The sequence below is a fragment of the Polyodon spathula genome, chromosome 7 (assembly GCF_017654505.1).
Source record: "Polyodon spathula isolate WHYD16114869_AA chromosome 7, ASM1765450v1, whole genome shotgun sequence".
Lineage (NCBI taxonomy): Eukaryota > Metazoa > Chordata > Actinopteri > Acipenseriformes > Polyodontidae > Polyodon > Polyodon spathula.
In genome coordinates, this window is record NC_054540.1 from 1754290 (window position 1) to 1779138 (window position 24849).

Genomic DNA, 24849 nt, shown 5'->3' on the forward strand with positions numbered 1-24849 from the left:
TAGGGTAGCAAGAAGGAAGCCACTACTCAAGAAATCCCACCTTGAATCCAGTCTGAAGTATGCAAAAAAACACTCAGGAGATTCTGTATCCATGTGGCAAAAAGTTTTGTTTCTGACGAAACTAAAATGGAACTATTTGGCCTAAGTGCAAATGTGTTATGTTTGGCGCAAACCCAACACAGCGCATCACCCAAAGAACACCATCCCTACTGTGAAGCATGGTGGTGGCAGCATCATGTTATGGGGATGTTTCTCATCGGCAGGGAGTGGGACACTTGTCAGGATAGAAGGGAAAATGAATGGAGCAAAGTACAGAGAAGTCCTTAAGGAAAACCTGCTGCCCTCTGCAAGAAAGCTGAAACTGGGACGGAGGGTCACCTTTCAGCATGACAATGACCCAAAGCACACAGACAAAGTTACACTGGAGTGGCTAAGGAACAAAAAGGTAAATGTCCTTGAGTGGCCCAGTCAGAGCCCTGACCTGACTTGAAGATTGCAGTCCATCAACTCTCCCCAAGGAACTTGACAGTTGTGGATCTGAGTGAATGAGTTTGTGAGGAATGTGTGAAAGGTGATGCAGCTGATGAGGTGTGAATTGCCCAATTAGCTGCAGCACCTGTATAAAAGGGAGTGGTTGGGAGTGTTAGTTGGTGAGTGTTTGTAAGAGTGAGAAGACCTCTGTGAGGGAGTGAGTACCTGTGTGTACTTACTATTTTGTGTTTAGAATTTATTGTTAACAGTGTTTTGTGTTTGTTCTGTTTATTTGGCCATCGTGCCTTTTTGTTTGGTAATTATTATTTAATTAAAAGTATTTTATTTGCTGCATTTTCCGTCTTTGAGTCTCCTCACTTTGGCTACCCTGTCGGTATATATATATATATATATATATATATATATATATATATATATATATATATATAGTTCTCCAATATCTTTAAATATAAATTATACAAAAGATTCTGGTCGAGCTCATCTGGTCCTAGGATTGGCAGTTCCAGCCAAAGGTGCAAGTTTTCAGTACCTGTGGGACAAATACTGTACAGTAATGGTCAAAGTCAAATGCACATTTTCTTCACTACTCTATCCTGCAATCCTCTGTCATTAATACAACCTCACCCAACCACCATGCTAACACACAGCAGCACGAACTGCTGCCTTTCTAACTGAAGGAAGCTTATACAATCCATGCTAACACGCAGCAGCACGAACAGCTGCCTTTCTAACTGAAGAAAGCTTATACAATCCATGCTAACACACAGCAGCACGAACTGCTGCCTTTCTAACTGAAGGAAGCTTATACAATCCATGCTAACACACAGCAGCACGAACTGCTGCCTTTCTAACCGAAGGAAGCTTATACAATCCATGCTAACACACAGCAGCACGAACTGCTGCCTTTCTAACTGAAGGAAGCTTATACAATCCATGCTAACACACAGCAGCACGAACTGCTGCCTTTCTAACTGAAGGAAGCTTATACAATCCATGCTAACACACAGCAGCACGAACTGCTGCCTTTCTAACTGAAGGAAGCTTATACAATCCATGCTAACACACAGCACCCTTTCTAACTGTCAAGATGAAAAGCTGAGCTCCAGAATACATTACGCCATGACTACATCCCTACATAATTAAAATGTCCCTTTTTTATTTCAATGTCCCTACTGGCTTTGATATTAACATTGTATACTTCTTGCCAAGCAGAATATAAAAAAATACTTACCTATATATTTTTCTAAAGCTGTACATTGGCCAACTCAAGATTTATTTTAAAATGATGTAGAATGTAGAAAGACGAATGTGTTTATATTCTAAATAATACAGAAATTCTAAATGCGATCAACTTAAAAGACAAAGCTTTTTACTTTTTAATATCTGTTGCTAGTTATTATTTGTATTGCTTACACTACCCCCCTCCCTCTGAACCCAAGTGCTAAATCTAATAAAGAACAACTATTCTGTTAAATCCTACTTTAATTCTAAATAACCATCAAAAGCACAGCACAGCAGTAGGGGTAACAGAATTCTAATTAAAGACGGTGGGCCCTTGCAGATGCTTGTTGCTTGCAACACACTGCCCACCCAAAGCAGAAGCAGAGCTCGGAGTGCAGAAATGACCTCAGAGAGCTCTGTGGTTTCATGTTATAGACCCACTTATTATTCCACAGACACTTCTGCATCTGTGACCTTTTTTTGCAAGACATGGTATGTTTGTTTCACACCAGGACATGGTGTAATGTTTACAATAAAAAAAATCATAAATTTCTGCACTGTACAATCTACTTATTGCTTCAGTGAAGTTTTATCATTGGCCATTTTATACAGCTTTATTTATTCCAAATTCATTTCACCAGCACCGTTCCGAATGGTGAGGTTATGTTCTGGATCAAGGGTGGGCAACTCTCTTCCTGGAAAGCAGTTATTCTACTTCAGACTTTACCTCATTAGGTTTAGGTTTAATTGGTCAATTAAAGAAACAAACATGTTTGTATTGGGAATGGGAGGAAGGAGCAAGGATGCCTTGAAGGATGTGGCCACCACGAGAACATAAGAAACGTTTCAAAAGAGAGGAGTCCATTTGGCCCAGCAGTGCTGCTTTTTGAATCTGCAGCAACAACATGGCTTGTCAACACATTCCATATACCCACTGCTCTCATTATAAAAGAGTGCCTCCTAACCTCTCTGCTGAATCTGTCTCAATTTTCCAATGTGTCCTCTGGTTCTGGTCGAAGTTTGAAATAGTAACTGGGGTTGACTTTGTTACTCCCTTTTAGCATTTTAAAAACCTTGATCAAGAATCCCCAATCCTGCTTTTTTTAAGCTAAATAGATTCAGCAACCTATCATTATAATTCAAAACATTTAGCCCTGGAACAGTCTAGTTACTGTTCTCTAAACTTTCCACAAAGGTACAGTATAACTGTTGTATTGTAAAAAAACAGACTCCAACAACTTGCTATGGTAAAACTAGCAGAACGCTTTATTGTGTGTCTTAACTCTTTCCTGCATGGTATCTCACTGCTGTAAAGCAAGCACGCACCTTCACCTCCGGCAACACAAACAATCCACACAGCACGACACCCCCCACCACACACAGACACGTCATGAACAGTAACAAAACAGAACAATCAAACAACAATAACCAACAGAATTCTTTCAAGGAAATCCAACTATAACTTAATAAAATCTTAGTGAAACTTTAAAACCATTCATCCAAAGAAATATCCAGACAACAACCACAGTAGCCTAATGCACAGTTACCCTATTACATTCTGTGATTTAGTTCTTATAGTTGCTCATTTAGAACTACTTCAGGACTGATCCCTAGTTTCTCCAGTTTTTCATGGTGGCAGCTTACTTCATGTACCATGTGTAGACTGTAGATGGCACTCTAACAATAGAAGAGGATAGTTGCCAATGCCTTTTTTGTGCGCAAGGGGTTCTTTCCTGTTTCAGTGGGCAAAGTGTTAGCCTGGTGATGTCACAGCCATGCTGTTAAGGATGTACAAGAGGTAATTTTGGAGAGAACTGAAGGTTTTACAAGCAGCAGCCAAAGAGTTCTACAAACATACACCTCCCTCCTGGCTGGCCTCTCTGCCTCTGCTATCCGTCAGCTCCAGCTCATCCAAAATTCTGTTGCCAGTCTTGTCTTTTCCCTTCCTCATTTCTCCCACGCTACACCGCTGCTCCTCTCTCTGCACTGGCTCCCTTTCACCGCTCACATCCAGTTCAAAACTATTATACTTGCCTGTCGCTTCCTCGACCTTTCTCCTATCTCCAGACTATTATTTCTCCCTACACCCCATCTGGCCCCCTCCACTCCTCCCACACCGGCAGTTTAGTTGTACCTCCTCACCGCTCCCCCGCTTCCAGAGCCCCCTCTTCCTCCCTTGCCCCTCAGTAGTGGAATGACCTACCTACGGATACCAGGACTGCTCAGTCCCTGACCACCTTCCGGCGCCTCAAGACACACCTGTTCAGACAGCATCTGCAAACCTCACAACACCCCATTGTACCAGTACTTGCATCATCTTGAACTTGCACTGAACTGTTCCATATTTTGCCATATTCTACTACTGCTCTTAATTATAACTATTTTCTGTATCTTGTACTTGATTTTACTCTTAAAGGTCTCTGTACCCGACGCATTTTGTAATGCTTCTTATTTGAAATCGTTCTTATCTATTTATCGTATTTACTACTTGCTCTTAATGGAATTTACACTTACAAGCAAATATTTTTACAAAATGTTTAACTGCTCTTAGTCAAATTCGCTCTTAAATGTAATTATTTGCTGTATTCTTTATTTTGTTCTTATTTGAATTTGATCTTATTTTCTACTGATTTTACTGTACTTTATAACTGCTCTTATCTGTAATGTGATATTGTGTAATGTGTTACTGATACTGTGTAATGGGATATTTTGCAATGTGATATTTTGTATTGTGATATTTTGTAACATCTGTAAGTCGCCCTGGATAAGGGTGTCTACAACGAAATAATAATAATAATAATAATAATAATAATAATAATAATAATAATGTTTAAGAAGGTGTCACAAAGACGACTGCAGTGGGTGATGTCAGACCAGAAACAGGAACCAACACAGAACAGACAGAGAGACGTGGAGTTTTGGTGAAGCTGAGCGCTTGCTCAGCATTTAATGATTAAACAAACAGAAAATAAAAGGTTGAAAGACAAACAAAACACAAGACACAGCACTCGTAGCCAAAACAAAGAGACAAACAAAACAGACTACACAGACAAACACGGTGAGCTGCTATTATAATTACTATTACCTCCGTCTCTAATCCCATTCTCCACTCACTGAACACACAACCCCGAGTGAGTGAAAACATGCTGCTTTTATGCAGCTGTACCGAGTCTCGATTGCTAATCAATCATTCAACTGGAGTCTCGGTACAACTGCACGTGAATTAATAAAGTGCAATTCCCCGTGCTCACATATTATTACTTTTTACCTGTGCATTCCTTGTGCCTAAATACAAATATACATTTTAAACACTCGTAACCAATATTCCATCCTGTGTACCAATGACTATACACCAACATTAACACACTACATGCAAGATACAACACAGAAATACACACAGGGGCGAGGCAACATTGCCACATACAGAGGGGAGCAGCGTGTAGTCTCCTGGCTGAGGAGGCGGGAGCAGCGTGTAGTCTCCTGGCGAGGGAGGCAGGAGCAGCGTGTAGTCTCCTGGCGAGGGAGGCAGGAGCAGCATGTAGTCTCCTGGCTGCAGAGGCGGGAGCAGCATGCAGTCTCCTGGCGATGGAGACGGGAGCAGCGTGTAGTCTCCTGGCTGCGGAGGCGGGAGCAGCATGCAGTCTCCTGGCGATGGAGGCAGGAGCAGCGTGTAGTCTCCTGGCGATGGAGACGGGAGAAGCGTGTAGTCTCCTGGCTGCGGAGGCGGGAGAAGCGTGTAGTCTCCTGGCTGTGGAGGCGGGAGCAGCGTGCAGTCTCCTGGCGATGGAGGCGGGAGCAGCGTGCAGTCTCCTGGCGATGGAGGCGGGAGCAGCGTGTAGTCTCCTGGCGATGGAGGCGGGAGCAGCGTGTAGTCTCCTGGCGATGGAGGCGGGAGCAGCGTGTAGTCTCCTGGCGAGGGAGGCGGGAGCAGCGTGTAGTCTCCTGGCGAGGGAGGCGGGAGCAGCGTGTAGTCTACCCTTGTTACAGGGGACTGGTGTGGCTCTCCCTCACTTGCAGGGGGCTGGTGCGGCTCTCCCTCACTTGCTGGGGACTGGTGATGGAGGCAGAGGCAGCTCCTGGGCACTGGACTCTCGCGGTCCCCCCGTCTGGGCGCTAGTTCCTCCTTCTCCTCCTCATAGTGGCGGAAGGGACAGTTGGAAAATAGATGGTCTTGGTCAGAGAGGGGTCACCCCGGCAATGGCTGGTTATATCGCCGTGGATGTCTGGCCATTAGGCGACACTCCTCCTCCTTGTCCTTCACCTCTTTATCCTCCTTCCATCCCATTTTATTTATTTTGCATTTTTGCACATTTTTCACATTGAATTTGGTCAGAGCTTTTTGTGGGTTATAGTAGTATACAGAGGGAGTCTGAGAGAAAAAATGACACCAAAGTTTGGTGCTTCTTTCATTTGTTTGGTGTGCAAGGTAAGCAAACATGCAATCTTCAGGTGTGAAAAAGTTATTGGCCCCCTGTGGCAAAGTTCCCACCCCTGTTTGTATTTTATGTTGTTTGTTAATGTTGGTTTATAGTCATTGGTACACGGGATATAAACGGGTCTGTGTAACACTAGTGTTTAAAATGTATATTTGTATTTAGGCACGAGGATTGCACAGCACTTCACGTGCAAGTAAATAGTAGTAATATGTGAGTACGGGGAATTGCACTTTATTAATTCATGTGCATTTGTACCACGACTCCAATGGAATGATTGATTAGCAATTGAGTCTCGGTACAGCTGCATAAAAGCAGCATGTTTTCACCCACTCAGGGTTGTGTGTTGGGTGAGTGGAGAACAGGATTGGAGACGGAGGTAATAAGAATAGTTAATAGTTAATAGAAGCTCACCATGTTTGTCTGTGTAGTTCGTTTTTGTTTGTCTTTTTGTTTTGGCGACGAGTGCCGGGTCCTGTTTTTTTGTCCTGTTTTATTTTATAATAATAAACCGTGCAGCAGCGCATCCATTTATCATTTCATCTCGCAGTACTGTGTTTCTTCTGGTCTGACGTCCCCACTACAGCCGTCTTTGTCACATATGGTGTCAGAACCGGGACAACAGCATCAGACCAGGGATACTGCGGGTGAAAAATTCATTTCGAAAAAAAAAAAAATAGGATGGAAGAAAGGCAGCCATGGCATAATCGCCAGGAGTTGAAAGAAGGAGGGGCTCCATGGTGCGCCTCTTGCATGGAGTATGGGCACCTCCGGGAAGTTTGCCCTTATGAAGATCCTCTCTTTTTGAAGGCCCTCGATCGGGGAGAGTTGGAGGATGCGGAGGAGTGGCTTCGTCTGAAGGCTCCGAGACCAGCCCACAGAAAGGGGAAGAAGCGAATGCCAGCATCCACTACCCAAGAGGGAGGAGTCTGTGCTTGTTTCGCCTCCAGCGTCAGAAGGAGAGGTCCCACCACTCTCTCCAAAGCCCGAGGTACTGCTGACCCCATCTCCACCAGCAGAGGAAGAATGCCTGCTGTCCCCATCTCCCCCAGCAGAGGTTCCTCTGCCTCCACCACCTTCCCCTGCAAGTGAGGGAGAGCCGCACCAGTCCCCTGCAAGTGAGGGAGAGCCGCACCAGTCCCCTGTAATGACGGTAGACTACACGTCGCTCCCACCTCCGCCGCCAGGAGACTACACGCCGCTCCCACCTCCGTTGCTAGGAGACTACATGCCTCCGCCACCTCCATCAGCAGGAGAAGAGCAGCAGGAGCTGTCTCTGTCTCCACCACCTTCACTGGCAGAAACAGAGCAGCAGGAGCTGCCTCTCCCTGCACCAGAAGGAACAGGAATAGATGCTGGAGGTCCTCAGCAGCCCTTGCATAGGCTGCTGAGGGAAGCATGGGGAAGAACCACCCGGCCGCAGTGGCCGAGAAGTGGGCCAACACCCGCACCCCAGCTTGTCATGACTCCCTGTCTCGCTTCGCCCAAGGATGCCTGCCTCACTTTGCCTGGAGTTGCCTGTTGCTCCACATCGACTGGGGTTGCCAGCCGCTCCGCATCGCCTGGGGTCGCTGGAACTGCTTCGCCAGGGATTGCAGTCAGCTCTGCTTGGCCGCAGGGGTCAATGTGGCCGAAGCCCCACCAGAGGGAGCTGCCGGCTATGAAAAGGGGGCAGAGGTCAGGAAACCACCTTCCCCCGCAGCAGTTTCGCAGACGGAGATCTTGGGGGAGGTCTGGAGACCACCAACCCCAGCAGCTTTTCCACTGTTGTACTTCGCCCCAGCTGAAGGAGTCAGTCTGGCAGAATTTCCACTGCCAGTAGTACAGCGGGAGGAGAGATTCGCCCCACTGTCAGCACGTCTGCTGACAGCATGGCCAGTAGCAGCCTGGCTACTGGCAACATTGCCGCCCATCAACCCCTTAAAGTCCCTGTTCTTGGCCCAGGACTTTGAGCGAGACTTTGGGGATTTTAAGGGGGGAGGTGGCCATTGAGGCCATGTGTGCTTTGCACAAGGGGGGGTATATGTGGCAAAGTTCCCACCACTGTGTGTATTTTGTGGTATATGTTGTATGCTAATGTTGGTGTATAGTCACTGGTACACGGGATATAAACAGGTCTGTGTAACATGAGTGTTTAAAACGTATATTTGTATTTAGGCACGAGGATTGCAGAGTACTTCACGTGCAAGTAAAAAGTAATAATATCTGAGCACGGGGAATTGCACTTTATTAATTCACATGCAGTTGTACCGCAACTCCAATGGAATGATTGATTAGCAATCGAGTCTCGGTACAGCTGCATAAAAGCAGCATGTTTTCACTCACTCCGGGTTGTTGTGTGTTTGGTGAGTGGAGAACAGGATTGGAGACAGAGGTAATAAGAACAGTTAATAGTTAATAGAAGCTCACCGTGTTTGTCTGTGTAGTTCATTTTGTTTGTCTTTTTGTTTTGGTTGCCAGTGCCGTGTCCTGTTTTTTGTCCTGTTTTACTTTAGAATAATAAACCGTGCAGCAGCGCATCCATTTATCATTTCACCTCGCTGTACTGTGTGTTTCTTCTGGTCTGATGTCCCCACTACAGCCGTCTTTGTCACACTCACCTAGTTAACTCAACCCAATTAAAGGAATAATTAGGGTCAGCTGTTTGAATACTTTGATTAACAATCAGGCCTGATTTGGGCCAGCCCTGCCCAATATAAATCTGACTAACTTTGGCCCTTACCATCAGAGTGAAGTTGTCAGCACACAGGTTCTACAGACACATCATGCCACGATCAAAATAAATTCTTGAAGACCTCTGGAAAAGTTGTTGATACCTATCAGTCTTGAAAGGGTTACAAAGCCATTTCTAAGACTCTGGGGCTCTACCAAACCACAGTCAGAGCCATATTGTCCAAATGGAGAAAGTTTGGGACAGTAGTGAATCTTCCCAGGAGTGGCCGACCTGCCAAAATCTCTCCAAGAGCAAGACGTAAAATCATCCAGGAAGTCACAAAGAACCCTAGAACAACATCCAGGCCTCTCTCGCCTCGGCTAAGGTCAGTGTTCAAGACTCCACCATCAGAAAGACACTGGGCAAAATGGGATTCATGGCAAGTAGCAAGGCAGAAACCAGTGCTCACTAAGAAGAACATGAGTGCTCATCTCAAGTTTGCTAAAAAGCACCTGGATGATCCTCAGGAGTTCTGGAACAATGTTCTATGGACAGATGAGTCAAAAGTGGAACTTTTTGGCCAATATGGGCCCCGTTATGTCTGGCGAAAACACTGCATTCCACAGTAAGAACCTCATACCAACGGTCAAGTGTGGTGGTGGTAGTGTCATGATTTGGAGATACTTTGCTTCATTAGGACCTGGATGACATGGCATCATTGAAGGAACCATGAATTCTGCTGTTTATCAGAGAATTCTACAGGAGAATGTCAGGCCATCCGTCCCTGAGCTGAAGCTGAAGCGCAGCTGGGTCATGCAGCAAGACAAAGATCTGAAACACAGAAGCAAGTCTACATCAGAATGGTTGAAGAACAAGAAATTTAAAGTTTTGGAATGCCCTAGTCAAAGTCCAGACCTAAACCCCATTGAGATGTTGTGGCAGGACCTGAAACGAGCAGTTTATGCTCGAAAACCCACAAATGTCACTCAGTTGAAGCAGTTCTGCATGAAGGAGTGGGCCAAAATTCCTCCACGGCGCTCTGAGAGATTGATCAGTAACTACAGAAAGCGTTTGGTTGCAGTTATTGCTGCTAAAGGTGGCGTAACCAGTTATTGAGTCTACTTTGTCTTTTTTTTTGAGCGATTACTTTTTCACACAGGGGCATTGGGTGTTGCATAACTTTCTTTAATACATAAATGAAATAAATATCAACATTTTGAGTTATCTGTTCAATCAGGGTCCCTTTTAACTAATATTAGATTTTGGTTGAAGATCTGATAACATTCAGTGCAAAAATATGCAAAAACGCAGAAACTCAGAGAGGGGGCAAAAACTTTTTCACAGTACTGTACAATGCATACAATACTAATATGTCTAAAATCTCTCATACAGTACACTAACATATAAAAATATTATTTAAAACTAAAAAACAAAAATACAGGTAGATTGAAAAATCCTGCCTGTCACGCAATACTACTTGGTTTCATTGTGCAATCGGATTAGAAAACGCAACATATTTCTTGCAATTTATTTGTAGTTACTAAATTACAACCTCTTGAACTAAAGAAAGGGATTTCTGTACTCTTTGAAAGATCCCCATCATTGGTTTCTTTGCTGGGTTGGACTTGAAGGCTTTCATTTTAGCATTTTAGACTTATCAAGCTATATATTTTTTTTTTCAGTCTCTGGACTTCATTTAAAATCAAAAGGTCGAGCTCTTAGCCTTGGATCCCTGTAGACTTAGATTCACTTGGCATTCATTTGGCTTTCCAAAGGCCACAATCAAAACCCTTCATGCTTGGCCAGCTGGTGCAAAACACTGTTGGACAAGAGACCAAGGTTTGCTATTGAATTCAATCAAAGCCGCTCAAGTCACTGATCAGTATCTACCATTGTTATTTGCCATTTTTCATTTTTAATAAAGTACTTAGCTTTGTTCTGGTATATTCCCTTTTGATATAATAGTTTATGAACACAATACTTTGAAGCAGTTCAATTATTGTTCTTTCTATTTTTACACCATTCGTGGGTTTGTATTACCCTCTGAAAGTGTGCCTTGTCTTTACCCACCTACTTCAGACCCGGGTTCCACTGAATCCAGAAAGCCCACTCATATGCCACATTTGCATAGCTTTCTACAATCACATTCGTTCAGAGTGATGACACATGAGCAAAGAAGTTACGCAAGCGCTTCTTTCAGGGGTGTCGTTTTTATGAATAGAATCCACAGGGATTGCTTTAACCACAGGGGTTTCAAGGGTAACCGCAGAACGGTAGGTATCTTTGACGTCTTAGCGAAGGAACACAATGCTAATGATTTTAACCGCCGTTGACTCAACGGAAAAGCTGTTAGCATTTTGCAGCATTATAGGAAACAATACGTATGTGTAGCGAAATGAAATTATTTTCAAGTAAAACACATAGTATGACACCCCCACCTACACCATACAAATATAAAAAATAGCATTTTAAAGGTAGAGACTCATCCTCTCTGTATAAACGGAAAGCAGTTTAACCACTTTGCAATAAAAGTCAATACCATTCTGAAAAGTAGGGCTTATACACAGAAAAACCCAGGCACAGCTGATCTATTGAACCCAGTCGGTTCTCATTCTAACACCTCATTCACTAACAGTACATTCAAGATGATTTTCTTATAGAAGGAGTGGCACCATACTCAGTAGTAGATTATAATGTTAAATAGATATTGTAAAGCACAAGTGTTATCTTGATAAACTTGCATCATTTATGAATTATCATCCACATGTTTTCCCCTTAAAAGAATTGTCTGTCTCTCACTGAAATACCAGTTCCTAGAGTAGATGCCATAAACGCAGATCGGTTAGCATAGGTAGAAGATTAGACTTCAAATGGCCGGACAATGATTTAACTAGACTTTTTTTTTTTGTGAGCAAAAAAACAAAAATCAGTGATGTACTGTGTGTGTGTGTGTGTGTGTGTGTGTGTGTCTTTAATCTTGTAAAAACCTCAAGAGTTTTGAAGATTGTTTTGGTTTTATTATCATTTTGATCAGTACTCTGAGATCAAGGTCATATCGCAAAGAGATTTGATGCAGTCACAACACAAGGCTACTTCAAAAGATTGATGGGTTCCGTTGTGAGAATAGAGTACTCAAAATCTGATCATGTAGATTGCACTTTCTCATAATTTGAGGGATGATAATAAAATCCTGCTTATATATATATATATATATATATATATATATATATATATATATATATATATATATATATATATATATATATATATATATTGAGAAAGACACTTTGAGGAAGACACTTTGCACACGGACCAGCTAAAAACAGATACATTTTGAACCCAGTTATTGATATCCATATAGATGGTGTATATGTTACGGTAAAAGTCAGAATCTGTTCATTCTTATGTTTTACCAGTAACTGTCAACATTTACCAGGGAAGAAATTTACCAGTTAATCTTTTGATTTATCAAACGTATAGTTAAATGTCCGAAATTATGAAGAAACATATTGCTTTTCAGACATTTACAGAAAGCTTATTGATAAAGGGACCTGGTTATTCTTGAGATTTACCTGTAGATGTCCGCAGTAAAGCGTTATCGTGTTTATTTCGGACATTTACCGCTTTACTTGGTAAGTGTCGAAATTTACCAGTAAATCTTGAGATCTGGCAATATTCAGACTTTTACCGTAACATATATGACCTAAAACATAATGTTGTTTGCCTGGTGAAGTTTCATTCAGTAGAATCAAACTAATCAAGACCATTGACTCAGTCATAGCAAAGCTGTTGTTAGTTTTTGTCTGCTAGTTAGTTATATCACTGTGGCAGTCCCCTTGAAACATTTTACCTGCATCACTAGTTTCACCATTTTTTGAAAAATGCCACCCACAGTGGTTCTGTTTTAACAAGGAAAGTCCCACAGAGATCAATGATTACCTGAAATAAACAGCAGCAAGGCTCTTTACTTCTATACCAGATCCCTCAAACCTGCTTCAGACTCCCCCTCCTCTCCAAGGCTCTTTACTTCTATACCAGATCCCTCAAACCTGCAACAGACTCCCCCTCCTCTCCAAGGCTCTTTACTTCTATACCAGATCCCTCAAACCTGCAACAGACTCCCCCTCCTCTCCAAGGCTCTTTACTTCTATACCAGATCCCTCAAACCTGCTTCAGACTCACCCTCCTCTCCAAGGCTCTTTACTTCTATACCAGGTTCTTCAATCCATCCCACAAGAGGAATGATAAACCAAATATTAATAATTTACAGCATTTACAATTGTGTAGCATGATGCTGACTGCCAAGGGTGATATCACCCTGAAAAAGTCCTTTCAGATCTGCAGACATGTGTAACCTTTTTCAGTACTGGAAACATCACAATAATAATAATAATAATAATAATAATAATAATAATAATAATAATAATAATATCTCAGTTTGACTACAGTTATGTTAAATGCACTTCATGCTGCATGATTTTTTGTGACATGTGTTGATCATATTCCGCTGTTGTTGTTAATGTAATGTTGTACTTGTATTGATTCAGGGTGATGCAAGGGTTCCAGTAATAGAGGTTTTATTTATTTTCTCAATCGGCAAACAGCGTAGTTTACACAAAACAAAAGTATAGATAAGGAGTATATCTTACTGCTGCTTCTCTTTCTCTCGCTTTTCCTGTGTATCCCTGTGGCAGGGCAGAAGCCCCGCACGTGTAAATAAATGTATAAGTGTGTGCTAGATATGGCAGTGCTGGGAGTTGAGATTCCAGCCCTGGCTGTTTTGGGTGTGTTTATGGTGGTGGTTGGCAGGGATAGGGTTAATTCCTATCCCTGCCAGATACATGTGAAAATGTGGCCTGGCGTTGCTTGAATGATTAATTGTCAATCAACCTTGGCCACATGGTATATAAGGGAGCTACACAGCTCCATGAGAGGAAACTGCTTGGGAGAGGGGGAGACCACATGGAAGGGATGTTTGTTGACTTTGTGTAGGTAGTGAAGTCAAATGCCTAGCCTACGGTTTTTGTATTTTGTTTAAAACTTTTGTTTTCCCTTGTAGAAAAAAAAAATATTTTTAATATATGGTAGAAAAGTATGATCCTTTCACTTTCATATATAATAAATTGGCCACTTTCTTATATATTTAAAATATATGGGATAGATTTAAAATATATTTTAGTCTGTAATTCATATACCTATTTTATATGTTGAAAATATATGGTGCACCATATATTTTTATTAATCTGTAATCCACATAATAAATATATTAAAAAGGGGACAATTTCTATATATAAAATGTGAAAGGATCATACTTTTCTACCATATATTAGAAACATATGTTTGTTCCATAAGGGTTGGCCCTTGAGCTTTTGTTTCTGTTTATTGTGTTCATTACTTTTTATTTAGCTCTGTGAGCTGTGGTTCTGTTTGTACAACCTTTTTCATTTTGTGTTTATTAAATGTGCAACAGCGCTTAAACTGCAGTTTTACTGTCTGAGTCTCTGTCCACCCAGCCACCCTATCACAATCCCTTTTTGTCACATCCAGTTTATTCTAAATGTATTGTTCACCGGTCTCTCTAAGGCAAACACAATAGTCCAAAACTAAATTTAAAGGTGCAGTCCTCCAAATCTGAACTGATAAATAAACCTAAATATTTCAGTTTTACATTAACATGGCATCCAAGCAAAGCATTGGGTGGAATTTCTTTATCAAGCAGGAGAAAACGGAATTTGTTCTTCTCTACTCGTCCAAGGAAATATGTAATTTAACTTTAATGTGCTCCACAAATATTTTTATTTAACCCAAAACAAAACAGGCAAAGGTTTCGTAAGTATGTGACTAATGCTTTTTTCTTGCTGATTTAAATTTGTGCTTTGCACCTTATGCATTTTAGAATGCGTATGCTTCTCCTTAGTAAATCTACTTCATTAAAATTAAACGTTTTCTGGGGTACACTGCTCGAAATATTTTAGTTATTTGTTTATTTTTAAACAAAGGCTACTTAATTGATATTTTTGGTAAGAAGCTACATCTGCGCAATATCTGTAGATAAAGCATTCCGTATTGTTATTATTCATGCATAATTAAGAGTTATCACCAGCACAAACATGTTGTTTCTTTTCGATTTAGTTCCTGAGAAGAATAGTCCCTGCAGTTCCTATTATTGAGGTGTACTTGTCTCTAATGCAGAGCTTGTTTTAACTTTGTCTTTATTACTTAAGAACATAAGAACATAAGAAAGTTTACAAACGAGAGGAGGCCATTCGGCCCATCTTGCTCGTTTGGTTGTTAGTAGCTTATTGATCCCAAAATCTCATCAAGCAGCTTCTTGAAGGATCCCAGGGTGTCAGCTTCAACAACATTACTGGGGAGTTGATTCCAGACCCTCACAATTCTCTGTGTAAAAAAGTGTCTCCTATTTTCTGTTCTGAATGCCCCTTTTTCTAAACTCCATTTGTGACCCCTGGTCCTTGTTTCTTTTTTCAGGCTGAAAAAGTCCCTTGGGTCGACACTGTCAATACCTTTTAGAATTTTGAATGCTTGAATTAGGTCGCCACGTAGTCTTCTTTGTTCAAGACTGAACAGATTCAATTCTTTTAGCCTGTCTGCATATGACATGCCTTTTAAGCCCGGAATAATTCTGGTCGCTCTTCTTTGCACTCTTTCTAGAGCAGCAATATCTTTTTTATAGCAAGGTGAACAGAACTGCACACAATATTCAAGATGAGGTCTTACTAGTGCATTGTACAGTTTTAACATTACTTCCCTTGATTTAAATTCAACACTTTTCACAATGTATCCGAGCATCTTGTTAGCCTTTTTTATAGCTTCCCCACATTGTCTAGATGAAGACATTTCTGAGTCAACAAAAACTCCTAGGTCTTTTTCATAGATTCCTTCTCCAATTTCAATATCTCCCATATGATATTTATAATGTACATTTTTATTTCCTGCGTGCAGTACCTTACACTTTTCTCTATTAAATGTCATTTGCCATGTGTCTGCCCAGTTCTGAATCTTGTCTAGATCATTTTGAATGACCTTTGCTGCTGCAACAGTGTTTGCCACTCCTCCTACTTTTGTGTCGTCTGCAAATTTAACAAGTTTGCTTACTATACCAGAATCTAAATCATTAATGTTGATTAGGAATAGCAGAGGACCTAATACTGATCCCTGTGGTACACCGCTGGTTACCACACTCCATTCTGAGGTTTTTCCTCTAATCAGTACTTTCTGTTTTCTACATGTTAACCACTCCCTAATCCATGTACATGTGTTTCCTTGAATCCCCACTGCGTTCAGTTTGAGAATTAATCTTTTGTGCGGGACTTTGTCAAAAGCTTTCTGGAAATCTAAATAAACCATGTCATATGCTTTGCAATTTTCCATTATCGATGTTGCATCCTCAAAAAAATCAAGCAAGTTAGTTAGGCATGATCTCCCTTTCCTAAAACCATGTTGACTGTCTCCCAGTACCCTGTTACCATATAGGTAATTTTCCATTTTGGATCTTATTATAGTTTCCATAAGTTTGCATATAATAGAAGTCAGGCTTACTGGTCTGTAGTTACCTGGTTCAGTTTTGTTTCCCTTTTTGTGGATCGGTATTACGTTTGCAATTTTCCAGTCTGTCGGTACCACCCCTGTGTCAAGAGACTGCTGCATGATCTTGGTTAGCGGTTTGTAAATTACTTCTTTCATTTCTTTGAGTACTACTGGGAGGATCTCATCCGGCCCAGGGGATTTGTTTATTTTAAGAGCTCCTAGTCCCTTTAACACTTCTGTCTCAGTTACTTCGGCCAGAGACCCGTGCTTACAACTACACTGTCATATTTTATACATTTTCTTTAAATTCTCAAATGAATAAATCGGTACCCGGTCGGCTCGAGTAATTTAAAACCTGCTGGGTACCCGGGTCTTTGGGTACCCATGCTGTCCTCTAATACATATATACATACTGTAGTTCCTTGATTCTTGACTAGGCCACAGTATCAAATAGCAGCCTATATGTCCTGGCCCTTTATTGGTCAACACTGTAGACCAATGAAAAGCAGTTTAATACCTTCTTCTCATTAAAGCCCATTGCACACAATATGCACAATACAAAGCATGCCTTTTAAAAGTTAATGAAGTCTGACAGGAAAACTTTTATTTTTCATTTTTTAAATGTGTGCCTTTATTGTTCTAAAAATCCCTTTTATACTTTGTATCACGAAAAATATGTTTTTTCCGTTCACACTAAACTGCGGGGGAACATGTTGTGTTAGCGTGTTATTCTCAAGGTAAAGTCAGATTAACTTCTAACGGGTCACATGTTGAGGCAGAAATTCTCATTAAACTGCTGAGATGATGGAAACCCTATGCAAGCTGGAATGTCCGTGTCTGCGTTGCTCTGAAGTTGTTGTGTAACTGTCGCTGCTTAACTTGAAGAACAAAACACTTTGCTTGAAGTGATTTCTACCAATATATTCTGCATACAAATATATAACTGCAAATACTTCTTTACTAAGTTTTCCACACTTGCAATAGTCAGTTTTATTTTCACAAGCTTCATACTTGGTGTAGAAGTATGAAACATAAGCCAGTTAAATAGCTTTTGTGCTTGTAAATACAATGGGCTACAGCTTATATAAGTAAGACTATGTTACCACGACTGCTTATTGTATGCATGGTCTGGGGAAAAGGGCCCATAACTTGTATGTTACCACTAAAAGCTAAAAGAGCTGAACTATAAACTAAGACTTGGTGAATAACCGAGAGAGTTTGCAATCCACTTGGTTTAATGGCCATCATAAGGGTGAGTCACAATGTTATTTTTTAAATGCATATTGTATATGGTCAGTGAGAATATTACGTTGATACTACATCACCTTCAGTTAGCAATGAAGTAAATGTTTAACTGAAATAGTCACTGTAGTACACAGAGTTCACTTCTTGGGAGCAGGGCTCAAGTGTCCATGTGAAATGTTTTACCAGTACAGTTGTTTCACAACAGGTGTCATTAATTAGTGTCATCTCAGCCATGCTTTATTTGCCTTTGCATTATTGAGTAATAACAGCAAGGCTGATTTCCATAGAAAACAATGGGAAAGCAGTGTCTGGTTGTCATATATTCAGCAATAACATACACCCATTTGTTTTTTTAATGCTTAGATATGTTTTGTCACCTAATTGTTGAAAGGTTATAAAGATACCTAACAGTGGGCTCAGTATGGTATCATGAAATAGGCATGGAGAATACGTAAGCCTGCATTGCTTTTGGAAAGCACTAGGCAGTGAAAGGAGCCACATGAGGACCCACCAAGAAGGCCACTGTCCTTTGAAAAATCTCTTTGGAACACTTCTGTTTAATTTAACATGGCAGGTGCTTTTCATTTTGTTGAAGTAAGCAGTGTTGCTTACTCAGTAAACCATAGAAAGCAGCAATAGTATTCTTCACCCATGGCTTGATGGTGACAATTATTAGGAATGACGAAATAAGATGACACACGCTTATGGCCCGCTGTGTGAAAGTTTCTGTATACTTATCTTGAGTGCAACTTGTTTAAGACGTTCTTCCACTCTGTTCAAGGTATTACTTTAGTCTCCTCAGATAGGGTTTCTCATATCCGATAAAGATTGAGGCAATCACCCAAAATGCCCTGGAAGCAACTTATCAAACATGAGTGTGACGGAGTGACCTGCCCCTTTATGTTTTAAGTGTTTTATGTTGTCTGTAGTGTGTTAATGTTGGTGTTTATGTATAAAATACGCAGGATATAAATATGGGTTACAAGCACAGGTGTTTAAAATGTATATTTGTATTTAGGCACAAGGATTGCACAGCACTTCACGTGCAAGTAAAATAATATGTGAGCACGGGGAATTGCACTTTTTTAATTCATATGCAGCTGAACCGAGACTCCAATTGAATGACTGATTAGCAATCGAGTCTCGGTACAGCTGCATAAAAGCTGCATGTTTTCACTCACTTGGGGTTGTGTGTTCCTGAGTGGAGAACAGGAGAGAGAAGAAGTTTTTGGGGTTTTGAGAACAATTGCTACAGCGTGCTGGAAATACCAGCACGGTATTTGTTTGTCTGTTCGTCCACTGTCTTGTTTAGTGTTGTCCGTTTTGTTTACCTTTTCATTTTGGCCTCAAGTGCCGTGTCCTGTTTTGTGTGTTTTGTTTAAACATTTTTGTTTATTATTTTCAATAAAACTCACCGCCATTCATCAGTGTTTGGAGTCTATTTCTGGTCTGACGTCACCCCTGCAAAGCCATCCTGTTCACAGTGGTGTCAGAAACGGGACAACAGAGCCTCCTAGCATCAGACCAAGAGTGTGTTTTTTTTTGTTGTGTTTGAGGGGAAAAAAAAAAAAAAAATCAAAGAAATGGGGAGAAGTGGCAGCAGGAGGTGTAGCAGCAAGAGGTGCAGCAACAGCAGTGCAGTTCCATCGCATCTCTACAACGCCGGATGTTTGCCTCGTCTGTCTGGATGAGGAAGGGTGGTGCTTCCTGTGTGGCGAGGTCAGGTACCGCCCACTCAGCCAGAGCCACGCATGGCAGGAGAAGGAGGATCCTGAGCATCCGGTGTCATGGTGAGAGCCGACAAATTCCCTCTCTTCTGAGGGAATCTGGAGATGGCTGGTGGAGCCTGGGAGGAATGCTGAAGAGGCCCTCCCTGATGTGATCAACCTCCTGTGGGCCAGAGATGGAGAGAGATGGGAAGCCTGGGAAAAGCAACACCGCCCAGTGTCCCTCCCAGATATTGTGGAGATGGTAATCCGCTACCTGGCTGCAGATATGGCAGGGCTCCTGCTATCTCCCACTTTATAGAGAAAAACCCAGCGGCTGCCAGAGGGAGAGCCGCACCAGTCCCCTGCAAGTGAGGGAGCGCCGCATCAGTCCCCTGCAAGTGAGAAAGAGCTGCACCATTCCCCTGCAAGTGAGGGAGAGCCGCACAAGTCCCCTGCAAGTGAGGGAGAGCCGCACCAGTCCCCTGCAAGTGAGGGAGAGCCGCACCAGTCCCCTGCAAGTGAGGGAGAGCCGCACCAGTCCCCTGCAAGTGAGGGAGAGCCGCACCAGTCCCCTGCAAGTGAGGGAGAGCCGCACCAGTCCCCTGCAAGTGAGGGAGAGCCGCACCAGTCCCCTGTAAGTGAGGGAGAGCCGCACCAGTTCCCTGCCAAGTGAGGGAGAGCTGCACCAGTCCCCTGCAACAGGGGGAGACTACACGCTGCTCCCACTTCCGTTGCCAGGAGACTACACGCTGCTCCCAACCCCCATCGCCAGGAGACCACACGCTGCTCCCAACCCCGTCGCCAGGAGACTACACGCTGCTCCCAACCCCGTCGCCAGGAGATTACACGCTGCTCCCAACCCCATCGCCAGGAGACTACATGCAGCCCCCACCTCCACCAGCAGAGGATGAATTCCTGCTGGTTCTGCCTCCACTGCAGTGGCAGGACTGCTTGCAGCTCCCACCTCCACCAGCTGAGGATGAATTCCTGGTTCCGCCCGGGGATGCCTGCCTCGCTCTGCCTGGGGATGCCACGTTGTCATGGCCTGGGGCTGCCTGCCTCTCCACGTCGCCTAGAGCTGCCGGCCGCTCTGCGTCGCCTGGGGATGCCGGCCGCTCTGCGTCGCCTGGGGCTGCCTGTTGTTCTGCATCACCTGGGGGGGGGGGGGGGGGGGGGGGGGGGGGGGGGCATATGTGGCAGAGTGTCCCGCCCCTTTATGTTTAAGTGTTCTATGTTGTCTGTAGTGTGTTAATGTTGGTGTTTATTTATACACAGGCTATAAATATGGGTTGTGAGCACAAGTGTTTAAAATATATATTTGTATTTAGGCACGAGGATTGCACAGCACTTCACGTGCAAGTAAAATAACATGTGAGCACTTTTATTAATTCACGTGCAGTTGTACCGAGACTCCAATTGAATGATTGATTTGCAATCAAGTCTCAGTACAGCTGAATAAAAGCTGCATGTTTTCACTCACTTGGGTTGTATGTTCGTGAGTGGAGAACGGGAGAGAGAAGGAGTTTTTGGGGTTTTGAGAGCAATTGCTACAGAGTGCTGAAAGGGCCAGCATGGCACTTGTTTGTCTGTTCATCCACTGTCTTGTTTAGTGTTGTCCATTTTTTTACCTTCTTATTTTGGCCTCAAGTACCGTGTCCTGTTTTGTGTGTTTTGTTTAAACCCTTTTGTTTATTATTTGCAATAAAACTCACTGCCATTCATCAGTGTTTGGAGTCTATTTCTGGTCTGACGTCACCCCTGCAAAGCCATCCTGTTCACAATGCGCCATGGACACTTTCGGAGCTAACCGTAGCACTAAGAAACTTCATTGCTATAGATTCCCCACTAGGACCAACAGCAAAAGAAAAATAATAGAAAAGTAGTTGATTGGTGTAAATAAAACACACAATGCATGGTTTATGTTGCATTTCCTTCATGCAGAAATACTAATTGCAAAGGCTGGTGCTGAAGTATTTGTGTTTAAATCTTACAGTCAGCAACATGTAGATTGCTCTTTAACATAATACCTAAAGATGACTTTAAATGACGGTTAACACAACTCATACAAGAAGTTCTTATTTTCCATTTGTAACCAAAGTGCTAAAGCAAGCAGATGGGTTGCATGAAAGACAGTAAAGCCTCAGCTTTGTGTTGCAAAGTGGCGGAGCACTCATCTTTACTCAGAACTGGTTGAGCACCTTTCATAAAAGTGTTAGCTGTTAAGAAGTGTGAAAACCTCAAGCTGCAGATATGAAGCTAGTTATGAGAATTTCAAGTAAAAAGAAAGGAAAGGGTGCATTGCAGATGCACACGAAAGACAAATAGTATCTAGCTATAGTGTACATTTACCATTGCAAGTGTAATAGGGAATGCATCTCAGTATTTCTTAATTGTTTGATTGTAATTATGAAGACTTCTATAAAAAAAAAAAAAAAATTTAAAAATCAATAATGTTTACTCATAGAAACATAGATTGATCAACAGACAAATAAATTGCTCTGAAACCTGAAGTAATGATGACCTTACAAAGTGTCAAATTTTTCAAAATGCAGAAAATACCTAGTCTAGAAATGAAGTGTTATTAACATTTTCAGCTTGATAACTTTTCATAATATTTACAGGTAGGCATATTGTTAATTAAAGAAAGAAAAAAAACAGGAAAATGAAAAAGGTAATTACATTAATGGTGTAAAGTCTGTGATGAATATGACATTTACTGCATTCATTAAAGGACTATGGTTTGTGGAGAGGTGTGAGTTTCACCACTACCTTGTCCACAAATGCAGTCATTTCATTCAAACGTTAAAGACCAGAAACTACATTTCCACCTTCATCAAAGCCCATCGCATTACAAAGTTGAATTTTATGTGGTGTGACAACCCAACGCCCCCTATCCATAGAACATCAAATCAAATTTTCCCAAAAGAAAAGACACCATCATACTCAAAATGTTTCCGAAGAATCCTTGAAAGGCCTTAATGGAGAAGTCTAGTGGTGAGTTGGGGTTTTGTTATTTAAAGGAAACAATAAGCAGGGCTGACTGCCCACAAACCAATCTACTATCTGACACAATCTAAACGTTAAAGTGCGTCGATTGGGCATTTCGATGTGACAGAAATATACATGGCTAAAGTATAAATACCCTTGTGACAACAATTTGGCATCATTCACAAGAGACTCAGAGCTGAGTTGAGAAGACAAAAGGGAACTTACTGACCCTTGATAAGACGATTGGAAATCAGAAGCTTACTCTAGAGGGGTTAAGATTATTAGGTGCTGTATTAATACTACAACAAATGAATTCACTACAGAGTTTGTTACTTATAAATGCAATTGGTCTAGTTACCTTTGGATGTGTCTATTCCAGTGAGGTGATCTCTGACTATGTGAAAAAAGGCATCTTACAACTGGAAGAACATTATGTAAGTACTGTACACACTGTTATATATATATTATTTGAAATGCTTTAATATAACATTTAAATTTTACACCAATTAATATGGGTTATAAATATATTATAGATAATCTGGTGGATGTCAAAAAAATACTACAATTAGTTGTGTTATTAACAAGAAAAGGTTAATTCATTTTTATATATATTTTTTTGCTGGTTGTATAGTTGGGTGACTAATGATATTAGTTGTCTTACAAGTTAAAAGAGTACAGTAGCTTCTGAACGATTTTTAATACATTACATCAGAATACCATGCTCCATGTGAACTTACAATCTGCATTCAGTATGTTAAAATATCATGATAATAATATCCAATGCAGTATGATACAGCTGAACCCCAACTGGGTGAATGTAATGACTGCAGATGTAACAGACAATGCTGAACCATTATTTTTGGCACTGAGCAGAAACGGTCTGTGATGTAGCCCGCCCTAATACTCAGGGCTTTGGAGGTGAAATGAATATCACTGTGGTCTCTAGATGAAGTCACACAGTCATATCTGGAATAAATACAGCGGTATGTTATGAAAGTGGACTGTCTGAGCACGGTTTACAAACCCTTCTCTCCCGACGTTTTGAAGGCACCAGATAGTGAGCTACAGTATAAGAAACTATTCTGACAACCTGACAATCCCTTTGCACTACTCTGCTGAGCCTGACGGTTCCTTGGGTGCAGGATCCAGAGGAGCAACTCAAGAACATGACAAAACTAAGATACTGTAACTTGGAGAATAAAAACTTGCTGGTAATGAATTTTGGAAAACTTCATGGGAAGTATTGTGCATAATATGATAAACCCCTCTGTGAAAGGATGTCCTGGATGTATCTTTTGTTTTGGAAAATGATCCTACTTTTTAGGATAGCCTGGATGAAATGCAAAATTTGTTTTACAGCGGGTCATTTTTCTGCCAAGTTTGGGTACTGAAGAACAGTTTTCCCTACATATTTTCACCAACATTGGATTACAACTTAAACTCCTGGCTATTTATGAATGCTCTAACAATTGTCTGACATTTCTACAAAATAAACATGGAACAAACTACATGCAGAAGCACTAATGAAGACATCTTATCTTGCCGAGGTTGCAACAGTAACGTTGCACAGCTGTTATAAGAGTGACAGTTAAGTTGTATAATTCTGCTTTGTGACATCTAAATTTTATATTATTTCTTTATTTCAGAAAACAAATGATCCCGCCTTGGCTGGTGGAGGTCCATTGTTCCTCAATGTTCTCAAATATGTTGATAAACAGGTATAGTCCTGTCACTACACTGTTTAAGTTTTTCATTCCAGTTTTTTTTAAATGACAGCTGCAGTGTTCATGTTTCAGGAAAGTTAATTTATCTTGTACCTCTTACAGGAAGGCGGAGACAAGATACTTCTTAGCGAAATAGTGAACGTGTACATTGATATCCTCAAGAACATGAAAGACACCACTGAAGATCAGCTTTCAAAAAACAGCATCCAACATATCTACAGTGAAATGGAGAGACTGAGAGCAAAGTTTGAAAGTGGGATGAGCACCCTGAAAGAGTTAAAGAAACTATGGGAAATTAAGGTAAGGTATGCCTTGGTATGGTCAATTGAATTGACTCAAGTACCCTTTGTTAATAGTGTAACGGATTCCCCCATTGCTAGCTCCACTTAAATAAAATTTACAGTAAGAGTTGTATGCTGGATATAACATGTTTTACTTGGTCACAAACGAGTTAAAATAAAGCTCATGGGGGGTCAAACCAATAAGCTCCAAAACTTTATTAATGTTACAATAAATGAACCCTGTTAGGAAAACCCTTTTGCGATTAATATATAGTTAAAAGGCAACACCACTGCTACTGTTATGCAACACAAATTGATAGGACATTATTTTGATGCCATGAAAATAACAAAATGTAAAGAACCTGAATGTCCTTATAGTTCCTTATAGTGTTGCTCTTAAAATAAAAATGTTTTCTTCTTTTTTATTTCAGAAAAATGATCCGATTGTTCAGCGTAAAGCTATGCTTGAACTGAAACAAGTGCTAGAAAAAGCCATGAGAATCAAAATCAAAAATGTGCAGAAGAGAAGGAGAAGACGAGTAAACTCACCATAAA

General features: G+C 41.4%; 1 protein-coding gene across 1 annotated transcript; it reads left to right on the plus strand.

Moving 5' to 3' along the window:
- Nucleotides 1–22585: 22585 nt before the first annotated feature.
- ifng1 (interferon gamma 1) lies at nt 22586–24849 on the plus strand. The gene is made up of 4 exons (XM_041254027.1): nt 22586–22723; nt 23936–24007; nt 24116–24313; nt 24726–24849. The coding sequence occupies exons 1-4, from the start codon at nt 22598–22600 to the stop codon at nt 24846–24848; spliced, it is 519 nt and encodes a 172-aa protein (XP_041109961.1). The 5' UTR covers nt 22586–22597; the 3' UTR covers nt 24849.